The sequence below is a fragment of the Drosophila takahashii genome, chromosome 3R (genome assembly GCF_030179915.1).
Source record: "Drosophila takahashii strain IR98-3 E-12201 chromosome 3R, DtakHiC1v2, whole genome shotgun sequence".
NCBI classification, from domain to species: domain Eukaryota; kingdom Metazoa; phylum Arthropoda; class Insecta; order Diptera; family Drosophilidae; genus Drosophila; species Drosophila takahashii.
In genome coordinates, this window is record NC_091681.1 from 13,368,588 (window position 1) to 13,384,783 (window position 16,196).

The 16,196-nt window shown below is 39.9% G+C and overlaps 5 protein-coding genes across 6 annotated transcripts; 4 read left to right on the forward strand and 1 right to left on the reverse strand.

Moving 5' to 3' along the window:
- Window positions 1-3,801: 3,801 nt before the first annotated feature.
- On the forward strand, window positions 3,802-7,197 carry LOC108068852 (sterol O-acyltransferase 1). The gene is made up of 2 exons (XM_017158683.3): window positions 3,802-4,598; window positions 6,170-7,197. The coding sequence occupies exons 1-2, from the start codon at window positions 3,956-3,958 to the stop codon at window positions 7,195-7,197; spliced, it is 1,671 nt and encodes a 556-aa protein (XP_017014172.2). The 5' UTR covers window positions 3,802-3,955.
- A 16-nt stretch (window positions 7,198-7,213) lies between these two features.
- Cks85A (Cyclin-dependent kinase subunit 85A) lies at window positions 7,214-7,895 on the reverse strand. The gene is made up of 2 exons (XM_044396316.2): window positions 7,754-7,895; window positions 7,214-7,681 (listed from the first exon to the last, which is right to left on the reverse strand). Exons 1-2 carry the CDS (start codon window positions 7,810-7,812, stop codon window positions 7,450-7,452), a joined length of 291 nt encoding a protein of 96 aa, XP_044252251.1. The 5' UTR covers window positions 7,813-7,895; the 3' UTR covers window positions 7,214-7,449.
- Window positions 7,896-8,243: 348 nt separating this feature from the next.
- Window positions 8,244-13,152, forward strand: TMEM216 (Transmembrane protein 216). Of its 2 annotated transcripts, none has more exons than XM_070216166.1 (4): window positions 8,244-8,569; window positions 8,726-9,159; window positions 10,095-10,592; window positions 13,015-13,152. In XM_070216166.1, the coding sequence occupies exons 2-3, from the start codon at window positions 8,943-8,945 to the stop codon at window positions 10,286-10,288; spliced, it is 411 nt and encodes a 136-aa protein (XP_070072267.1). In that variant the 5' UTR covers window positions 8,244-8,569; window positions 8,726-8,942; the 3' UTR covers window positions 10,289-10,592; window positions 13,015-13,152. The 2 variants fall into 2 exon arrangements, with proteins under 2 accessions (XP_070072267.1, XP_017014194.1); XM_017158705.3 differs by having other exon boundaries at window positions 8,734-9,159.
- LOC108068899 (transmembrane protein 216) lies at window positions 11,887-13,534 on the forward strand. Its single transcript, XM_017158737.3, has 2 exons — window positions 11,887-12,157; window positions 13,015-13,534. The coding sequence occupies exons 1-2, from the start codon at window positions 11,902-11,904 to the stop codon at window positions 13,206-13,208; spliced, it is 450 nt and encodes a 149-aa protein (XP_017014226.2). The 5' UTR covers window positions 11,887-11,901; the 3' UTR covers window positions 13,209-13,534.
- Window positions 13,535-14,502: 968 nt separating this feature from the next.
- LOC108068863 (uncharacterized) lies at window positions 14,503-15,890 on the forward strand. The gene is made up of 2 exons (XM_017158694.3): window positions 14,503-14,713; window positions 14,775-15,890. The coding sequence occupies exons 1-2, from the start codon at window positions 14,692-14,694 to the stop codon at window positions 15,815-15,817; spliced, it is 1,065 nt and encodes a 354-aa protein (XP_017014183.2). The 5' UTR covers window positions 14,503-14,691; the 3' UTR covers window positions 15,818-15,890.
- Window positions 15,891-16,196: the final 306 nt, after the last annotated feature.

Genomic DNA, 16,196 nt, shown 5'->3' on the forward strand with positions numbered 1-16,196 from the left:
ATATAGAATTTACAATATACAAACTTGTATTATTTTTATAAAAAGGTTTCTATAACTGCTTAATAGTACAGGTACAAATTTCTATATTTTTTTAAATTTTTTTATAACTTTCATGACTTTATTATTATTTATTGAAATCTAAGCCGGCATGACCTCGAGTATCAAAAAGCTAAACTTTGGATTGTTATTTATATATTTTCTGTATTTTTTTTCGAACTTTGTTAATTTATCTATAAATAAATATGTATGTATTATAATTATCAGTAAAGAAATGTTGAAAAATCTAATTGCAAAAACTCAAATACCTTTCTCGGAAAAAAAAAATCGAATATTATTATTTTTTTATAAGTGAATGCATTATTGCCTTGGCTGATGAATTAATTAGTAATTTTTTTGGTGATTGCATAACTGGGCTTATCCTACAGTGATGTGTGATGTGCAAAAGAAAGATTCTGAGAAAAAAGGCCGCAGTGACAGCACTACTCTGAGTGCGGGTTTATGAATTATATAGATTTTTATGCGGTCGCATATTATTTTTGTTGCCTTTTTTGCTTCTCCCTCTTTTTTGTGTGTTGCCCCGGCTCCTTGGAATGGGGGCAATAAAAATGTCTTTTTATGTGTACGTTTGTCTCCTATCCCGGCCAAAGGATCTCTCGCCCGTTTGGTTGCTCCATAATGGCCGCCTTCAGGCGGCATGTTTATGAATACCCTGCGACTCGACCTTACTTCCCTCCGCCTTTGGGTCCCGGTCCCTGTGCTTTACGAGTCCTGGTACTGGCGCAGCTTTTATTATTCCTATTTTCATATATATTACACTCTCCATTTTTGGCTGTTATTTTTTCGCTCGAACCATGGATAGCTGCTCTGGCTGCTGTTGTCATTTTTGCATTAATTTCATATTTGGTTTATGGCTATGTGCGTTGAGTTTTTCTTGCCGCTGCTGTTTATTTCGCATAAATAATAAATATTTTTGGTTATTGCGTCTGCACAGTATTAATATTATTTTCAGCACACCCACACGCACTGCGTGCATCCTGCGAACCGCAGGACTCATGGCCGTGAGCTTTAATTTCGGCTCATTTTTCGCTATCAAAACACTATGTTTATGCTCGTGTATTTGTTTTTATTCCACTCATCGGTATACGCACATACATATGCATAAACTTACACTATCGTAAATATTTTCAATTAAATATGCCAAAAATACACACACACATGGCACTCGTGCATTTCGCAATTTGGGCCATATTTGATGCAGCAAAACTATCTACCACTTTGGCTGTAATTTTTTGGCTTTGAAAAATTCGTTAATTAAAAATTTCATAATTTACACACAAGTTAAGTATTTGTAGGAAAATATTTGGAAACCTTTTTCAATAATTCAATGCATTTACCACAAGCTGACAAACAAACTACACATTTAAATAGCTTTTTTATTCACTTTCGCATTGTTTGACCTAATATTCCTTTACTGGCCATATCATATGCTGTAATAATAAAGACTTTAACTGAATACAGCTTTTAAGTCTTTTAAAAATATTCTACGTATTAACTTATTGTTCAATTTTACCTTTAACTCTTTGAAGAAATTACTTACTTTTCAAACAATTTTTAGAAGTAATTATAAACCTTTAACGCAATTCCCTCTGGCATGATCAGATCTTGAGAAATATCACTCATTCTTTTTCATTAGTTGCTAAATGATTTGCTTCGTTGTTCGACGTGTGTAAATAGTTATGTTCAATAGATAACGGAAAATTTCTGAAGTAGTTTGTCTTTATAAATTAGGCAACAGGCTAACTTAGATTATTTCTGTAAGTACATCAAGATCGCAGGTGCGCTTAGCCGCAAAATGATTACAAAACATTCCTAATCTTAATAGTTTTATTATCCCCTGTCAATAAAAGGCATGAACTTTGATAGAAATAACTACGGACACTTCTACATTACACTATAGGCTGGATGACCACTTTAGGTGGCCAAAAGTAATTTTTTGAAAGTCCTTAAAATTAGGATCCAATGATGTCATTCTGTTAGGATAACATCAGACTTTAATGTTACATACCAGAAATTTTAACAGAGGCTCGCACTGTTAAGGTACAGGCTGTTAAAACAGCTGTTGGCAGTGACGGGCGCACGTGGATCAAATAATTTAATAAAAACAAGAACTTTTAAATTAATTCAAAGAGCAATTTAGAACGATTATAACAACCGGTGCTTTACGGCATCGAAAGAGAGTGGATTAATCTAATTATTTGTATATTTTAAGTGTTAAAATATAATGCGGTTTGCAATTGACAATTTATTTATACCCCTTTAACTTTTAACAATTCAAAATAAAAACTCATCTTTAAATAGACAAACAAAGAGAATGTGACCTAGTTTCACCTTAATATTTATACTGGGTTGTGGGGATTTCGATTCTTGTCATATGAATGTAATTTGAAGGTCCACTTTTGCCCACTTTTTCCAAAATCTGTATTTAAAGGCCTCGACCTAAAACGGCAAAACACACGCAAAATTGGTGCACAAATGTCAATTGCGATTATATTTTTAATGAACGGTATACAGGTATCTTTCTAATTATATATTAGTAATTAAAACATTTTTTAACACCATCTTTTCAAAAGAAAAACTTTGTTAAAAAGTATTTTTTAATTTTTTGTGTTTCTTATATTGATTTTAATAATTAAAACTCGATTGCACTTAACAAAAAAATGGAAGTCACTCAAATTTTTTTTTGGTAATTATATTCTTTTTATTATAAACAAAACAATACAAAAATATAATTTTTAAAGTTTATTTTTGTCATAAAAAAAAATTTTTTTTTTTAAAAAAAGGCGTGACCATGCCCATTTTTTCATAAAAAACATAAATTTAATGTTATATATGCAATTAAAAAAAAAAACCTTTAAATTGTTGCTTCGTTTTTATGTTGTTAATTAAGGCCACAAAAAGTGGTCATCCAGCCTATAGTGCATTATTGGAAATCCACATAAATGGGTTTATATTTTTTGTAATGGAATTAAAACTTATTTTACTTCTTTTTAGTTTACGTATTTAAAATAAATTGTACCCTGATTTATTTTCAGTTTATTATTTTTTTAAAAAATAAGTTTATTTATATAAATATCATTATTTTAAAATAAAAAGTATTTAAATTTACTATTTACCGTTAGCCCTAAATCGATTTCTTTGTTTTCAAATAAATTTGATTTTTATCAACTGAAGAAAAGCTAATTACTCGTGCTTAAAAGAGTAGATTTTAATTATGAAGACGTTGATTAATTATTTTTTACGTGATTCGAAAGTTTTCCACTGTGCTGGCCCCACTGTGCCCAATGCACCGGCCTGCAGGCAATCGTGTCAGCATCATGTAAACAAATCAAGTGCATGTGCACTCGCCTCCTCAAAAGCCGCCACGAGGCCAATGGTATGCTTATCGCACTTGTGGCGTAGAAAAGTCTGATTAAAGTGCCGTTGACAGCTAATCGCCTTGCTCAAAGTGCGAGATATTAAACCAAATGTATTTCAATTACAATTGTACCGCACTTAACATTAGGTCCCAGTCCCCAGTCCCCAGAGTCGCGGGCGTTCGAGTGGAGCTCAATCAAACGAAGAGAGTGACTAAGAGAAGCGAAGTCTGGGACGTAGTCTAAATTCGGAAATAGGTTAGCCCAAACAGAACCTATGATTAAAAAAAATTTTAAAATAATGTTCAACCTATTTTTAGTCAAATAAAAAATATAAAGAAAATCATTTGATTTATTGCATCGATTTTTGTGTCCCCCTAAATCGACGCCCCTGATGCTAAGTCAGCCAAGCGCCGTTATCATCGCGGATTTGAAAACAACGCAGCCGAACATTGTGCAAACTGACGTCCCCGGGGGCAGTCGCTCTGATTGAGTAACGCGGCTATAAATTTTTTAAGGACTAAGATTTTTAAACTCCAATCATGGAGGCGAAAAAGCAGGAGAACCAGGATCAGGCGCCGCCCAGGTTGCCGGATCTCAACTTTGTGCGCGACAAACTGCAGAAGTTTCAGTCCAAAATGCTGACCGACTTCGAGCAGCGGCTGTCCTGCATGGTGGAGGATGTGCTCCAGGATCTGAGACAGCGGGAGCTGCGGGCCCACGAGTTCCCCAATTTCGAGAAATCAGATCGGAAGAGCACTTGGCACAATCGCGTGACCAGCCAAGCGCCCGCGGACGTCAGCGACTCGCCAAATGGTCATGCAAATGGCTCGAATCCAAGGCCACCGCTCCAAGCCGAAAAATCCGGCCAAAAACCGCGACGACAGCTGCCCGAAAAAGTCTTCGTCGCCCGGGAGTCGTACCTCACCGCTCTGCTGCAGGTGGAGCACATGCGCACCATCTACCACATCTTCTACATTATTCTGGTCATGTTCCTGCTGAACGTGATCTGCTACGACTACTTCGTGGAGGGGCGGTTCGATCTGGGGCTGGGCACCTTCCGGGGCGGACTGCGCCGCCTCCACTGGGTAATGGCCGTCTGGCTGCTGGAGCACGTCTTCGTCCTGGCCCTCTACTTCGCCTTCCGCGGATGGGCTCTGGTCAGGCACAAGCTGAAACCGCACAGTAAGTTGGATGAACTACTCAAATACAACTTCTATTCCTCGATCTCTTCTAACTATAAATCAATTTAAAAAAGTTATCATAAGTTAAATTAAATTATTAAAATGAACTGCACTTAAACTTACTTCCATTTAAAGTCTCATTAAAAAAGCCTGTACATTTTTAAAATTTAAACATTATCCGCTTCATAAACAGTTTGAAACAGGGACCGTAATCATTATAAGTTAAATAATAAAAATTACTTTGTAATGATTAAAATTCAATTTTTATATTTTACTTAGAGCATAATAATTATTTTTGATCAAAAAAAATAGGACTCAAAAATAATTTTTATTGATGATTTTTATTTTTTTTGCTCAAAATAAAACTCAAAACAGCCTCGCGGGCCTCCTGTAAGACTTTTCTCCAATCTGATTTCACAGCCGTTTAAGAGGCTATTAAAACTACCTCCACGATTTTTTGCAAATTTTTTTAACCACTTTTAAAAAAATGGCTTATCCATGATTGGAATAAAATAAAACTCATAGGATAAGTTATTTTTTAAAAGTGGTTAAAAAAATTTGCAAAAAATCGTGGGGGTAGTTTTAATAACCTTTTGAACGGCTGTGAAATCAGATCGGCGAAAAGTCTTACAGGAGGACCGCGAGGCTGTTATGAGTTTTATTTTGATCGGAATAAAATAAAAATCATAGGATAAGTTATTTTTACAAAGTGGTTAAAAAAATTTGCAAAAAATCGTGGAGGTTGCTTTGATAAGCCTTTAGACGGCTGTGAAATCAGATTGGCGAAAAGTCTTACAGGAAGCACGCGAGGCTGTTTTGAGTTTTATTTTGAGCAAAAAAAATAAAAATCATCAATAAAAATTATTTTTGAGTCCTATTTTTTTTTATCAAAAATAAAGATTACCATTGAACAAAAAGATAAAAATCAAAAATTTAAAAATCATGGCGGGAATGCATAGATTGGACAAAGATAATTATTTGGGTGAAAATCATTTTTTTTAGGCCTATTATAAGTGGCCGATTTTTTTGTTTGAAAAAATAAAAATAATAATTATTTTCGGTCCCTGGTTTGAAATGTAAACCTTTTAAGCTAAGTAAAGGCACTTTAACAGGAAATTGCGATGACTTATCTTAACTATAACAAAGGGAATGCGAGTTAATCGTTAGTCATCTGGTTTTAATGTTTTTCTTTGTAAAATGTTGGCTCTTAATAATTAAGAATTAACTCAAAATTAACCGTAATTTGTATAATTTGTGTTTTCTAAAAAATGTAATGTTTTTCTTTGTAAAATGTTGGCTCTTAATAATTCAGACTTAACTCAAAATTAACCTTAATTTGTATATTAAGTTTTCTAAAAAATGTAATATTTTTCTTTGTAAAATGTAGGGTCTTTATAACTCAGAATTAACTCAAAATTAACCCTAATTTGTATATCATCTTTTCTAAAAAATTTAAACAAATTTAAGAGTTTGAAAATTATGAGGAAGTTTAGAAATTTCCTGGAAATACAAAATAGTTTCTGCCGTAATTTACTGTAGAATTTTATGATAAAAACTTTCCCTATCTTGCAGGCTCCCTTCAGCGCTTTTGGTCGCACAGCTGCCTAATCCTGTACATCAGCTCCCAGCTGGTGTTTTGCTTTGTGTCCACCTCGCTCTGCCTGAAGTTCAACCTGCCTTTCGTGAGCGCCTGCGTGCTGCTGCTGGAAAGCACTCGGCTGCTGATGAAGATGCACGCCTTTGTGCGTTACAATGCAGAGCGGGTTTTGGGTGGCAAGGCCAAGAGAATAGACGCGAAGGAGGAGGACGACACTGGACGACCCTTTGTGCCGCCGCTGAGCTGCTACACTTACTTCCTGTTTGCACCCACGCTCATCTACCGGGACAGCTATCCGCGCACCTCGCACATCCGCTGGAAGTTCGCCCTGAATCGCCTCTTGGAGGTGGTGGCCATAGCCTTCCTCTACGCCTTCATCCACGAGCGGCACATCCACGAGCACTTTGGGCAGTACGGACTGGAGCCCATGGGTCCGTCTCAGCTGATCCTCAAGCTGTTCGGCATGATGCTGCCCAGCGCGGTGATCTTCCTGTGCGGCTTCTACCTCATCCTTCACTCGTGGCTCAACTTCACGGCGGAGCTGCTGCGCTTCGGCGATCGAATGTTCTACAAGGACTGGTGGACGTCGCACACGTACGATGCGTACTACAGGAACTGGAATGTGGTCGTCCACGACTGGCTGTACGAGTACGTGTACAAGGATATGTACAGCCACGTCTTCCGGGGCTCCAAGGTGGCCGCCTCGCTGTCGGTGTTCATGATCTCCGCTTTGGTGCACGAGCAGGTCCTCGGATTTGCCCTGCAAATGTTCTTCCCGGTGATGTTCTTCTTTTTCGGCGTCGTCGGCGTTGCCCTGGTCTTCCTCATGCGCAGTGCCCCCAAGGTGCTGGGCAACATCTTCCTGTGGTTCTCGCTGATCCTGGGCAATGCCACGCTGATCTCACTGTACGCCATGGAGCACTACGCTCTGAAAAACTGCAACCTGAGCCCGCAGAGCTGGACGGATCGCCTGCTGCCGGCGGTGTGGCGCTGCTACAATTAGTCGAATAATTAATTACTACTTTTTAACTGTCTGTACACAGGCGGCGTACGCTTCGATTTGTATTTTAGGTAAATAAACTTAATGAAATTAACAGAAACGCCCTCTCCATGTCGTTTCGTGTCTTTGAACTTGCCAGCTGAACTGCTCTTAAAGCTATGAATGGGTATTAATTTTACATCAGGTCATCTGATGAGGCTAACTTATGAAATACTGCGTGAGCATTGGTGAGTGTCCTCGGAAGAGTAATCCTGGCTAACCGCACAGATTCGCGATGGCCTGGGCCGCGTTGGCGGCGGCCACCTGTGGCGCGTCCTCCGCGGGAATGCGTTTGCGTCGAAAGAGAATCACATGCGGCTCCGGGGCATGGACCATGTAGTGCACCCAGCCGGGACTCTGCTGCACGCCCAGGTTGCGCCACTCCGTCTCGGTCATCAGGTGCGCCTTGGGCACATGTTTGGCCAGATCCGGAGGAAGGATTACGTGCCTGCGAAGGTGGGAAAAGCGGTTTAAAGGTAAACAAACACTGCGCGGCCGTCTAAATGCATTTGCCACCCACCTGTATTCAAAGTTGTCGTCGAAGTACTTCTCCGAGTACTGGATTTGGTCGGCTGGCATCGCAAAAAGCCAAAAAATCCGAAAAACCTGAGAAATAAGTTAATTTACTTATATTTTGGTTTATCGAGAACAGCGATGTCGATTCTTATGCCCGATTTCTGAATATATCGAATATGGAGTTATCGTTATGGCTATCAACTGTCAGATTTGACAGCTCTTGGCGGGCAATTCAAATTTTTCAGTGGCGAACAAATGTTTAATGTTTATAAAATTATTCAGTTTTTCTTTTATTGCTTGGAAAAATAAACAGACGAATATTATTAGCTAAACCTGGAACGCTCATCTCTCGCACTTCCCCTCACTTGAAGAAGACTCTTACGTACTACGTAAAAAGGAGTTTACGTTTAATGAGATTACGTTTTGAGAACGTTGCCCAATCGCGCATACGCCCAGTGTTACCAATTGGTTTGTTGGTTTTTTGGGAAATCGGGAATCCTAATAAGAATCCATGGCCACACTTGTGCTGGAGCGCGGGGGAGGTTCCGATTCCGATGGGCAGAGTTTTTATATAAGCCCCTCTATGTGCCACTCGTCTCTTCTCTCGCCAACAAGCCAGCAACAACAACAACAGCGCACACGCGTATAAATAAACGTGAACGCATGTACTTAATATTAGCATAGAGTTGTCGCCTGCGAGTATTACATACCTACTCCCATGACAACGGGACCTCAACCAGAACAACAACAAAAGCAACGGCGAAGCAGCTAGAAGAAGAGCAGGGGAGAAGGAAAGGGAGAAGAAGAAGCGCTGGAAGAGGTGAGTGCAATAGGTAAATACAGTCAAACTTCCAAAAGTAGGACGAACAAATGCCGACAAAAGAAGACCGGAAGAATATTCCCACTTAATCAGTACATTTTGTGGAAGTTTGACTGTAGCACAGTGGACATACTGCAATTAGCTAAACTTTCTCAGTTCATCAGGTCCACCCACTATATAGCACCACCCAAAAGGTCCCCAATGCTGGCGTAAGGAAGCCGAAACACCTGCTGCTGCCTGTGGAAAAGCCGGAGGAACTGCTCCAAACTGCCCCGGTGACATCCAACCCCTGCCGCCTTGAGGAACTGGGCGCAACGGAGGAGGAAACAGAAACGGATACAGAAGCGGTCACGATTTCGAACTAGCGGCCACCATGAACGCCAGCCTCATCTATGAGATACTCATGTATCTGAACTCGTTCTACTTCGGCCTGTACGCCGCCTTCGAGGTGGGCGTGGGCGTTCTCAAGTCGATCAATCTCGACTACGGCGAGAACGCGTTGTCCCGGGAGATCGGCATCCTGCTCTCCCTGTGCATCATCGAGACCCTGCGCATCGTCTTCGGCCGCAAGAGCAGTCTCAGCGATCGTGGTGAGTTTACTATTTCGAACTACTTCCCTGGAAGGATGAGCCCACCACCGGCAGCGATGATGACATGGCGAAATTATTTGTTTGCCTGGTCACCATAGCCATTTCCATTCCCATCGCCATTCCCATCCCACTGAGGCCATAACCCATAAACGTTTGGGCGTACATATACGTATATGTATTCCACACGGCGTATGCGTAATTATGGTCATCACCCCGGATGAGTGTAAGCGTTTTAGGGCGGCAGGAGGGGAAGGCGCCCTTCTGGCACATTAAGCAATATTCCGTGGAAATCTATCAAAGCGAATCATCGGGATGATTGCTGAAAGAGTAATTAGCAAAGACCATTTGGAGCTGGTAGAGGGGATATTTTTTAAAATGTGGGTGGCAGAAAAATCTACAAAGATTAAACAATTTTTTTTTCTAGATAAATATAGCTATAATTTAGGGGTTCCTATATATAAAATCATTTTACTGACAATGAATAGCTCAAGATTCATAAAATAAGTACTAGATTAAATGCCGCTCCCAAAAAACTAACTAAAATCAATTGGTTATCAGAAAAGTGCTAAATTTTTAAAATGGGGGTGGCAGAAAAATCTACAACGATAAAAAGTTATCTAATTGTATAGAAGTTCCTATATAAAAAATCATTTTACTGACAATAAATAACTCAAGTTTCATAAAATAAGTACAAGATTATATGCCGCTCGCACAAAAATAAACATTTTAGTAAAGCTCTTGCAAAAAAACTAACAAAAATCAATTGGTTTTTCAAAAAGTGCTAGCTTTATACCATTTAATTATCAATTTTATATATGTAAACCTTTCTAAGACAACCGCCGACAAACATTATTATAAACAAATCAAACGATCGTCATCTTCTATTATTTTCCGTACTGATTTAGTTTACATTATCTATTTTCTTCCCATTACAGGCTGGCAAGCAACCGCATCCGTAATATTAACACTGCCCAGTCTTGCTATTGTTATCTACTTGTGTTGCTTTCAAACCTATGTTCTCAAGCTCGAAATTATTCTGAGTGCCTTAATGATCATCCTACAAGGTGCTGAACTAGTCTACGCCAGCATATTCATTTGTACAATGTGTCGCCCCGTAACATACACCTAGCAGTTGATGAGCCACGTTGCCGCCGCCACGTCAACGACCAAGATCGAGATCAAGACCAAGCCAGCACCACAACTCCCACCTGGAGGAGAAGGAGGAGGAGCATCCACAGCCGAGAGACGACTACGACGAAGACGAGACACCTTCCTTTGGCACATACACATCGAGAGATTCGCAAAGGCCTCTAAACTGAGCCACTTTGAAGCAGACTAAACTACAAAGACCGCTTAAGGATCCACTTAAAAAACAGTAAACTCCGTACCGAAACATACCCATTGGGTGGCAATTGAGGAGGATTTTCACCCAGGTACGTGGACCCTAATCAACTTATATAACCCGCACAGATCATTCGCGACCACGGGAATCACATCGCCACGAAACACGACGCGTCCGATTCTATCAAAAGCAAAGCTGCATTTAATTTGCATTTCTTGGTTGCATTCTTTTGTCCGGCCTTTGTGGCGTTGCCTCCCTGCTGGCGCAGTTGCGCCTCGGACTCGCTCGTTCTCGGTATTTTTATACGGCTCTGATGGTCTAAAATTATATGCGAACAGCACGCTCGTGCAACACCGCTGCTGTCTCCTAGGTGCAATGTACACTTCTAATTTGAATGTAATATACACGGGCCACTGCGGACACGTTAGGCTGGCTAAAATGGCCAGATGAGAGGGCTCTCACTTCGGTCTTGGCTAGCCATCATCCCCTGTCTAACAGGAGAGGGCTTTAGGAGACCTTAGCGAGGTATAATGAATGATTAAAGGCTATAGGAAAATCCTTTTTAATTATTTTTAAAAGAGCATGCAGAATTAACCACACACAAAAAAAACATGTCACCGTAAAATCGATATGTGCATGTAAATTTCTGGTTATGCAAAACCCATATCGTTTTTACATTTTGAACATATCAAATTTACCTGGCCCCATATCAAGTTAATTTATTTTTTTATTTTGTCATATTAAAGCTAGTATACAATACTAAAATTAATTTAAAGAAAATGGCACTGGAAACTGAAGTCCTTCGGACAAATATCAAGTTAAAATTTATATTACTTCATGTAAAATCGATCTACGCTTCATATCGATTTTTTTGGGTGCAATAAACTGCTGTTTAATATTAACAAATCGAGTAATATTAAATTCTAAATTAATTTTAAACACCTACCTATACTCGGCTTACAAATTCCCCCTAATGAAACATTTTAAGGCAGTTCTTTGCCCGCGGGAGCCGTCCGTCCAGGGAGTTTTAATAGCATTTCGTCTAATAACCCAGTCATGGCCAGTGAAATCATTCGCCCACATTTCTGGGCAGGCCATCCGTCGGTCATTGCTGACCAAAACACCGAGCAGAGAAAACAAATAAAAGGCGACAACGACCAGCGGCACATTATTCAAATAAACAGCACATTTCCCAGCGACAAACCGATGCCGCTGCATTAACCAAGCGAGCAGCACGGCAGGTCCGCGTTATTATTATGGTCAGTCTATAAATACAGTGCCCAACGTGAGCAACGCCGCCGTGTGAGCGATCCGGGAGATCGATTCGGGCCAATTTGCTAAAGACTACATCAAGGGGTAACAGGAACATAACGAGGAGGAGGTGCTAAGCCGGCGGAAAGATGCCGCCCAAGCGACCTCCGCCGCTCGTGCCGAAGAAGCCGAATCCCAGCATGAACTACGAGGTGTTGATCTACCTCAACTCGTTCTACTTCGGCATGTTCGCCTGTTGCGAGATGGCCATGGGCCTCCTGAAGGCCATCAATCTGAGCTACACGGGACACACTCTGGCCCTGGACACGGGGGTGATGATTAGCTTCATTGTCTTCGAGTCGATCCGCCTGATAATGGGTCGCATGAGTTCGCTGGCCGATCGAGGTAGAAAGCGGGCGGGTGCCAATCTAAATTTAGGATTTAACAAGACAATACTATTGTAGAGAGTGTTATTACTTGACTCATAATTTAGTTATTATAATATTTTAATTTAATTAATTATACAGCTTTCATTTAATTTAAAGCTTAAAAATTACATTTTTTGATACAATTTATATTTTTATTTTTACTAAAATGTAATCAAAATATTTATATCATTTTTAAAACGGCTAAAATCTTTGAATTATATTCTAAATTCTAAATCTACATTTAGGATTTAATAAGACAATACTATTGTAGAAAGTGTTATTCCTTGACGCATAATTCTGTAATTATAATATTTTAATTCTCTATTTAAATGTTTTTCTAAAAAATGTTCATTCAATTTATAAATTAAATATTTCGATACAATTTATATTTACTAAAATTTAATCAAAATATTTATATCATTTTTAAGAGACCTAAAATTTGTGAATTATATTCTAAATTTTAAATCTTAATTTGGGATTTAACAAAACAATACTATTGTTGAGAACGTTATTATTTGAGGCATAATTGAGTTATTATAACATTTTAATTCTCTATTAAAAAGTTATTTTAAAGAAATTTTAATTTAATAATTATTTTAATAGGTAAAACATAAAAATTAAATATTTTGATAACATTTATATTTATTAAATTTGTATCAAAATATTTATATCAATTCTTTAAAAGCCTCAAAATTCGTGGATTCTATTCTAAAGCATTGTAATTGTGATGCCAATAGTTCGAATAGTCAGCAGTTCTTATCCATATGCAACCGATTTGTTATCAAGATCCAGCTTCAACAGCTTCTAATAGAATTTTCTACCTTTTGATTCCAGGTTGGTCAGCCATTCTGTCGGTCTTCATGACCGCCCCCTGCTTCGTGGGCGTCTCCTATCTGCTGCTGCTGCAGACCTACCGACTGCGCCTGGAGTACTGCCTGTGCACCCTGCAGATAGCCCTCTACTTCACCGAGGTGTGGTATGCCATCGTCTTCGTCTTCTCGCTGTGTCGTCCAGTAACTTATGATTAGCCACATAGACAGCAACACCAGCCAACCAGCAACAAATATACATGCGAAAGTTTAGCAATATACAGGATCGAAATTGAATAAGATGAAGTGTAATGAAGTGAAGTTAAGGTAAATTGCAGAAGGCAGCTGAATTGCTCATGGCCGAGGAGGAAACCAAACAGAAACAAAAAAAACATATGTAGCATATTAAAACTTATGTATAGTAAGGTTTATGATAACATACACACACACTCTTATATACATATATTTAACGGTTTTATATACAAAAATTGTTAACATTTAAGCATCAATTGGAACCAATATAAGACAACAAGCAAAAACTTAAACTTGAATAATTTTCACATTTTTAAGATGACAATTTTTTTGTAAAAAAATATTAAAAAACACCCAAAACAAATTTAATGTGTGCAAATAATTTATGATAGTTCACAGATAGCTCGAATCTTTAAAAGAATTGTAAAAACCAAATAGAATATCTCAGAAAATCTAGTCAAAAACAGAATCATGTGAATTGCGCTTAGGATGGGCAGCAAAATAATTCATTAGTAGTTCATTCAAAAGAAGATAACTAACCCAAATGAAGCCCAGCTAAATTCTAGACCATGTGTGTACTTTAATGAAAATACTTTATATAAAACTAGCGTATAGCGTAAATAACATGTTCAAGACGGTACTAAAAAAACAAAGCAAGCCCAAGCGGAAAAACGTTTACAAGAAAGCGAAATTAGCTAAAATCGTATAAAACATTTTAGAGCGTTAAAAACTAAGCGAAAACCCTCCATTATAGTGCCGCAAAGTCCTTGCGAAATTCTTCTCACCTATTCTGCCTATTGGCAAGCTCCCCCGATAAATCACGCTCAATTATCCCCGCCTGAAAGGAACTGAGGATTGATGCCTAGTCACTAATGTTCACAGACATTTTCTAAACATAATTTGTAAGACCTTTTTGTGGTTTCATAGCCAATTAGCGCACAAGCCGATCGCAAAACTCTCAACAGTCCACAAATCTCATGCTTTTAAAAACGAGAATTTTAATTAATAAAAATAAAAACCGCTAGAAGCTGGAACAAAACCAAAGCCACATCCTATGTTGAATAATTTACCTGTATAATATTTATGTCATCTCGTTAAACGCAAAATGTTAACATACTTTTAATGCGCGTGTAAAACGGATAGTTAATAAAAAAAAGAAGAAAAACAAATAACTTACGAGATTTTATACACTCGATGAGATGAATACCAATTAAAGATCAAAAACCAAAGAACCAACATCTGTTGTTAGTAGGCCACGATCTTTTTGGAGAATGTGTGATAGGTGTATTTTATTCCGTGCCCACAAAATTTCAGATCTTTTTCAGAAACACACAGACCGGACTTACAAATTAGTTTGCTCTTAAAAATTCAAAACCAGAACTACTGCTGGCCCGTGGCGATTTCAAGTTGGAGTAGTTGATTTGTTCAACGGAAAAGTCAAGTGATCTCCATGGATCGAAGCCACAAGTCGGGTGAGTTTATGCAAGGAAGCTGATGATGATTATTATTTTTATTATTTTTATTCGATTTCAGACGAGGCCTTTGGACAGTCCATGTCCAGCAACAGTCGCCGCGTCATGTGGAAGCTAAACGAGGAGGAGGAGACCTTCGATTCCTTGGTCAACTACCGCCGCGTTCAGGTCACCAATGCGCCCGCCAGGAAACGCACGGCCACCGAGAACTGGCTGCTTCTGGTGCGCGATCTGGAGAAAAGGGAAGCCACCAATCACCAATCATCGGCCACCTCTCTGCCGGAGGTAAGGGAGATCAGCTGCAAGGAACGAGCCATCCTCTACTGGCGGCGCCTGTTCGAGGGAATCCTTAAGCGGGGCGAAAAGAAAGCAGCTGGATTGGAGCAGGAGGATCCGGCTGACATCAGTCTGACCGCCAAGCCCAGCCTGGCATTGCGCTACAAGCCCTCCCACGAGTCGCTCAAGTACAAGCGGAGCAAGGACCTGGCCCCTGAGCGAATCCCGAGCACATCCCGGGTATCAGACCTCCAGCTGGAGTCCTTCAGCCTGCCGCCGCAGCAGACGTGTGTGGTGCGCGAGGTGGCGCCTCGGTTTGCCCACCGCAGGCGCCTGTCGATAGCCAACGACACGGACTCGTGCTGCTCCGGCGAGCTGGAGGTCCCCAAAAACAGTCCCGTCCAGGACCAGGAGCCAGGATGCCGACCGCGCAGCGAACTGATCAGCGTCCATGTCTCGGCGCCCACCAGCTCCTCGTTCATGGAGGCGGCGCGAAGGACCACATCCCCGACCAGGCGTCGCATCGCGGTGAGCAAGGTGGCCGCCGGGACGAAGGGTGGATCAGGTTCAGCAGCGGGCGGCAACAAGTGCTCCAGTGCCAGCAGTGCTAGTGTGGGAACCACCAGCCTGCCCACTTTCCGGCAGCGACAGCAGGAACTCCATCGCTATCGCGTCATGATCGAGCGACGCCGTCTCGATCTCCTGGAGCTGAAGATAGCCCGCGAGCGGGAGGAGGCGCTACACAGCGAGATCCTGTTCCACAAGGACCTGCAGATCAAGGAAAGCGTTATCAAGGCGTACGACGACCACGACTGCTCCAACGCTTAGGACTTCCTTCACTCATCGGCGCACCCTTTCGACATTAAATTCATGAAGGTTTCCAAAACAGTTTTGCCAGGGCCTGCAGTAGTTCAAAACCCCCACCTAAAATAAACCAAATTCATTTAAGGCTTAATTACACATCCGAAAATTCAGTTTTTTTATTTATACCTTGAGTTAAAAATTAGTTATTTTACAAGGATTAGTTAAACTGAATTTTATATTAATTAAGGAAGATGATACAAATAGGGACCGAAAATAAACAATAGATGTTTTATGGTCAAGATTATGTAGAGGTTTGATTATTTTGTCTATTATGGACAAGAGAAAATAAATAGAAATATCAAAAAATATTTAATATTTTCTGTCCCTAAATAGAAATTATTAT